Source organism: Penaeus chinensis, chromosome 31 (assembly GCF_019202785.1).
Source record: "Penaeus chinensis breed Huanghai No. 1 chromosome 31, ASM1920278v2, whole genome shotgun sequence".
Lineage (NCBI taxonomy): Eukaryota > Metazoa > Arthropoda > Malacostraca > Decapoda > Penaeidae > Penaeus > Penaeus chinensis.
Window position 1 is genome coordinate 33373406 of NC_061849.1, and position 6046 is coordinate 33379451.

The 6046-nt window shown below is 38.6% G+C and overlaps 1 protein-coding gene across 3 annotated transcripts in view; it reads right to left on the reverse strand.

Annotated features, from left to right (window-relative positions):
* Positions 1–3881, reverse strand: part of LOC125041665 (MAP/microtubule affinity-regulating kinase 3-like) — a 134363-nt gene extending 130482 nt beyond the window's left edge. For all 3 annotated transcript variants that reach the window (XM_047636829.1, XM_047636828.1, XM_047636825.1), the window contains exon 1: positions 3597–3881. In XM_047636829.1, the coding sequence (XP_047492785.1) occupies positions 3597–3602 (6 nt within the window). In that variant the 5' untranslated portion in view covers positions 3603–3881. The remainder of the gene's footprint in view (positions 1–3596) is intronic.
* Positions 3882–6046: the final 2165 nt, after the last annotated feature.

The following is a 6046-nucleotide window of genomic DNA, read 5'->3' on the forward strand; positions in this document are numbered from 1 at the left end:
AAAATCTTATTCATAAAACAAAGATAATTTCCTTTTCTCCTTAATAAAATGATATCACATTCAGGGTACACCCAGAATAGATAGTGGATACTTTATCCACTATCTCAAAAATTAATACAATTCCTTATCATCTATACTTCTGATGAATTGTACAATACAATTTTCAACCACATCACTGATATCTATATACTATTTCTATAAATGTATGAAGAGGAGTGACCATTAATAAATTATTTATGTTTCAGCATCCAAAACAGGCTTGCTATTTCTTCCCATCACATCTGTTATCTCTCACAAATTTAGGCCTGAGTAAGAGAAGAAACTACCTAAAAACCATGAACTTGAAATATGTAACCCTTGCACATGAGAAGAAACTGCTACAAGCAATGAGAACTCCATTCATACAAAACTTCTGAAAGTATAATGTAGAACTAAAATTTCCCCTGTACCACCTATAGACTGGCTCTGAAAAAGTTACAACACATTAACATTGTGCATGGTGGTATACATGAGAAAGGTGTGGTCATCTAACATCCCTGACTTGCATCCAATCATTAGGCTGGTGAGCAGTCTGGAGAGCAGAGGCACTGGGCCAGGGAGTGAACCACTGTCCATCAGGCTACTAGCCAAATACTGCACCACACACCAGATCCCTCCCCCCCCCTCAACATACACAACACCATCCAAATAAAGGTACATAAAATAACATAAATAAAACAGCATCTCATTTCCAGAAACTACACTAAATGTAAGCATGGGCACTAATTATTTTCTCTAAGTAATTTTAAAACATACAAGTTACACTTGTACATGTTAAAAATAAATTTTGAAATAAGAATCATGCTCAAACAAATTTAATACACAAAATTCCTAAAACACCACTCAAACTGCCAAAACACAAAAATATGTGACATTGCTTGCCCCATACTGCATCACAGGTGCACCACTATAATCAGCGGGTGGAGTCTTCTACAACCAGTTTGATACCAAAATCTACCTGTTACAACCCAAGTATTTTCCATGGCATACTATGGTGAAATTTTATAAACCAGCTTCCTTTCTTCCACTGTACCCATACACAATTACTATTTTATGGAATACAAGGTGCAGCTCAATTTGTATATATATATTTTTTTTTTTTTGCTTGCTTGCTTCAAATGATGCCCTGAATATTGATCTTCTAGCTTATAATAACAATATAAAGCATCAGAAAATTATTATTTTTGTGATGGGCTCAAAAAAAGAAGTAAATGTCCTGGAGAGTGCTGGAGACAGGGGGAAAATACGGTAATGACCACAGAAGAGTACACAAAAAAACACTGGTAAGCAAGTAAAAATAAAGCCACAATCACTTATCATATTTAATGAATATATTTCACATTCCATACTTCACACTACAGCAGAAGCAAAAAACCTTCACCATATATTTTCTTTTTATCAAGACAGAGCAGTAAATGTTTAAAAAACCAATGCACTGGCTTTCAAAACACTTTTTTCTTATAAATATGTTAACTATTTTCTATCCAAATTTACCTCAAATTGCCAGTGATTTGAGACTGATACCCTAGAAAACGTGTCCAACATAACAGGGGTATAGTGTCAAACCACCACTGCAGTTTCCACACTCCAGTAAAGGCCAAAAATCATCCACTTGTTTATTCCAGTAAGATAAGAGCTGGGACTGGTTCCTCATTTGATGATAAATTGCCAGAGATATCTAGCTCTCTTGTATCTGAATATGTATGGCAGAGATTTGTTGCCCTTCCCCAGAGCCTTGCCAGATGAGGACACTCCCTCCATCAGAAAGAGGCCAGTGACGGGAGGGCGACTCCCTCCTAAAAATATACTAATGAGAGCCAGTACACTCCCTAGGTCATTCATTATCAAATATGGAAGCAGCCTATGCTCTATCTTGCTGAATATATTTGGAGGAGCTTTGGCCTTAACCAGGAACGAAGGTGAAAGCATTACTTGGTGGAAGTCATATTCCAGACAGCTACCAAAAGGTCTGTTACATATTGGTTAAAAAGTAGATTCATTCAATAAAATGCTTCCTCCATGATAAAATATTTGCAAAAACTTCTGCTTTTACTGAATAATATACTACTGATCATACATATACTTGTAGCTAGGTATCATCAGTAAAAATGCCTTGCTTATGGCATGAGAATAGAGCCAAAATCAAATAATCAATGCAGGTTCTAAATCTACAGAGGACAAGTATTTTTGCAAGGGATAGGTTAAGGAGGAATTTTACACTTCACATTTGTGCCATAAAACAAGACCTACTTATACTGCGGTCACATTCAGACTGAAATCTCGTAAACCGGGAATTTAGTCAGCCTATGAGAACCTGGATAGTTCTAAGCTTATCACATGACCAATTCTACCCAAGAATGGAATCAATTCTCACCCTGAAAAGACTATTGTACCCTTGAGTTGTGCAAGTCTACTTATGCTGTGGTAACTTGTGCAGAATTTAAACGAATCATTGCAAATTGCACATATGTCTTAGCATAGAAAAATAACTTACGAATAGAATGACGTGCAATTTCATAATTCCAGCAAAACATGAAGCCAAACAAATACATCAGCAACCATCTTTCTTTTCTCACTAAAAGCACTAGTCCTTACTTTTTTTCTTTTTCTTTTTTTTGCAATAATTTCAAAACCTTCCCTAAACTGATAAGATAATGATAAAATCAATATTCAGAAACTTAGAAGTCTTTCCAAAAAATACTTTATAATCCATTCTCTAAAAAAAAAAAAAAAAAATTATTCTAACCTCTAATAAAACCAAAACCACTAATTACACAAATAGTAATTAAATAAGCCTAGAACGAATCTTTTTAAAAAGGCGGATACGTAAAGATTCCGCGACTCAGAACTTAAAAGAGACATTTATCCCTCAGAGAACTCCCTTTTTGCAACTGATAACCGATACTTGATTTGCGTGATGGTTCAATCCGTGATCCGTGCATTATTACTTTGCAAATTGACTGCTAGCAATGCTTTAGATAAAAATAAAGACAAAACTATAAACAACAAATCAAATTTATATAATTGCAAATGAATAAGTGAAGCAAATAAGCAAGCAAATCCTAAATACAAATAACCTATATAACAGAAATAGGCATATAAATAACAAACCCACAACAAATCAATACAAACACGAACAAACACAAAAACAAACACACAAAAACACACACCCCGCACGATCACAGAGACAGACAGACACATATATGAATAAGCCTACAAATTGCATTACAAATCGACTGCTTCAGAGGACGACGGGGAACACCCTGTGACAGGTAAAATACCTCCTCTCTCTTTTACTCTATTCCTCGCCCCCTCTCTGGCTGGGACGTGGCCGATCCGGAGAAAAATGGAACTCTTCCGGGGTGCTGGATTTTATCACACGGTTTTTGAGACACGGAAGGCATATAAACGCGAAGAAATGACTGTATAAATAGTGCCGATCCCATTCCTTAACACAGGGGCCTTTCTCGCCTCTGGAGGTGAAGGAGGGCGGTCCTGGGGATTAAATGGTGTAGCAAATTAAATATCAATACACAAGAGAACGAAATGTTATTCACCTTCATCCGTGCCGTTAAAATCCTGAAGAAAACCGAAGAAAAATCCCCCAAAATCCACGCCTATCCCTGCCTTGAGGGACACACCTTTTGCCCTTCAATATCCATCCACTTCTGATTTCTATTCACTCCAAACTCTATATGGTGACGAATTGGTGTTTGTTCTTCACTCGGACGTCATAATTATCGCGAACGAGCTCAATATTCGTCGGAAATAAGGGGAAATACGAGCGGACGAGCGGAACACATCAAGATGGCCGACTCTGCGAACGGTGACCTAAGTGCGCGCGCAGCTTCTATACTCTTTTAAAACAAATTCATTTTGGGACAAATAAAAAAATCCACCCCATTCTGCGATAGCCTTTAATATCTCATAAGCCGAATCTTCTCTCAGAATGGACGTACAAGCCGCGATCATGCATTCACGAGGGAAAATGGTGAGGGACTGAAACATTATTGGAACGTGGCTGGGCTCAGGTAGACTCGGAGGCGAAAAGTGTCGGTCTCAACGTAACTCTTCCTTTCTTTCTTACATTTAGCCCGGCGAATTATATCCCCTGAGATTTCGTATCCGCAAGGTGATTTCAGAATCCGAAACTGCTCGAAGGATGCAGTGGAAAAGAGATTACAGAGTTCAGAAGGGGGTGCACCTGTCATATGACGTCACGAGCAGAGCCGGACTCGCTGCCTCACCTGATGAACCGTTATTCCCTTGCTATTATTTCCATACATAAATTTCGCTCCAAGAAGTCAAGTTTGGCCAAATTAGCCGGACGCAATCAATAACGGTTGAATTCTTTCATTTCTCTTGCCAAAGAAGCCGGGAAAAGGAGCTGGCAGAAGGGTAATGCCCAAAAATGGGTAAGCGAGATACCCCCGGGCAAAATTCACCTATAGTGGCCTCTTAGAAGTTAAATCTTGAGACGCCGATATTTTTTTTTTTCTTATTTCACGGGAGTATTTCAGGAATGAAGTGAATCGCGAAAGAAGGAGCAGCAGTCGATATAATTTTATAACGAATTTTCTTTCACGTGATGTGTTTTCTCTCGTCATATTTTTTTTTCTTCTGCAGAATTACCTGTTGCATATCATTACACCCACACGCCTTAATAAAATAGGTGCAATACGTGTGTTAGAATGTGTGATTCGATAGTAAGAACAGATGTAGTAAATTCACTTTGGGTTGAACGGACCCTCTCTGAAAGTGATAGTGTAGAGCTGCCATATATTCCCTTTTTCACCGGCAATTTATTCCTTTAATCTCTCTCAGATAAAGTAATCAGCCAGAGGTCGACTATTTCCATTTCGTTCTAAATTACCCGAGGTTTCACTTCCGTGGAGTAACCGGCGTCCGAGATGTATAGGCATGCAAATTAAAGATGGAAATATGGTAATTGGTTACCGTCGATACCTGCTTCATTCACCTCAACGCAAATGTCAAAAGCGTCGTTTTATTTCAGACAATTTCTTTATATTATAATGTGCTATGGCCTCTTCTTTTTCTTTTTTCTTTTTTTTTTGAAAAGCAGAGTTGGTATCAAATCTATCATCCTTCCCGACATTTGCCCATTGAAGTTGCATGTAAGCATTATTTCTCAATAGGGAAAAAAAGAAGAAAAACTTGTATTTAACACCTTTGGTAACTAATCATGGTATGGTATGTTTGCGAAAAGACATTTAGGGCAACTTTACAATATGAATATTAAGTGCTGGAAACCACCATGAGATTTATGGCACATTCGAAGGCAATAAAATTAAGACGAATTGTTCAGACTTATGAGCATTTTGTTTTCTTTCTTTTTCTCTTTTATCTTCTTCTGGCTTCTCTTCCCTACCCTAGTTCATCTTATTAAATCTTTAATATTTTTATTATTTCTTATTTTCATCCTGGTATCCATACCAGTCTGTGTCGATAGTTACATGTATATCAAAGTCAGTCATTCATTCTCGACCTGAGAAAATCATTACTCATATGGGCTTAATTCTTGGATTTTGAAAAGAAAGTGATTATGTACTTGTCCTCCCATTCTCTCTCTCCCTCTCTCTCTCTCTCTCTCTCTCTCTCTCTCTCTCTCTCTCTCCCCTTCCCACGCTTTCTGCTTCCCACTCTCTATTTCTTTTTCCCTCTTTTCCACTCTCTCTCTCTCTCTCTCTCTCTCTCTCTCTCTCTCTCTCTCTCTCTCTCTCTCTCTCTACTCCTCCCTCCCTCCCTCTCCTTCCCTCCCACTGTCTGTTTCCTTTTCTCTCTCTCTATCCCCCCACCTCTTTCTACCTCCGTCCTCCCCCCCCCCCCCTCCCTCTCTCTCTCTCTCTCTCGCTCTCTCTCTCTCTCTCTCTCTCTCTCTCTCTCTCTTTCTCTCTCTCTCTTTCCCACGCTCATTGCCTCCCACTCTCTATTTCGTTCTCCCTCTTTTCCTCTCCCCCCCGTCTCTCTCTCTCTCTCTTCCTCCCTC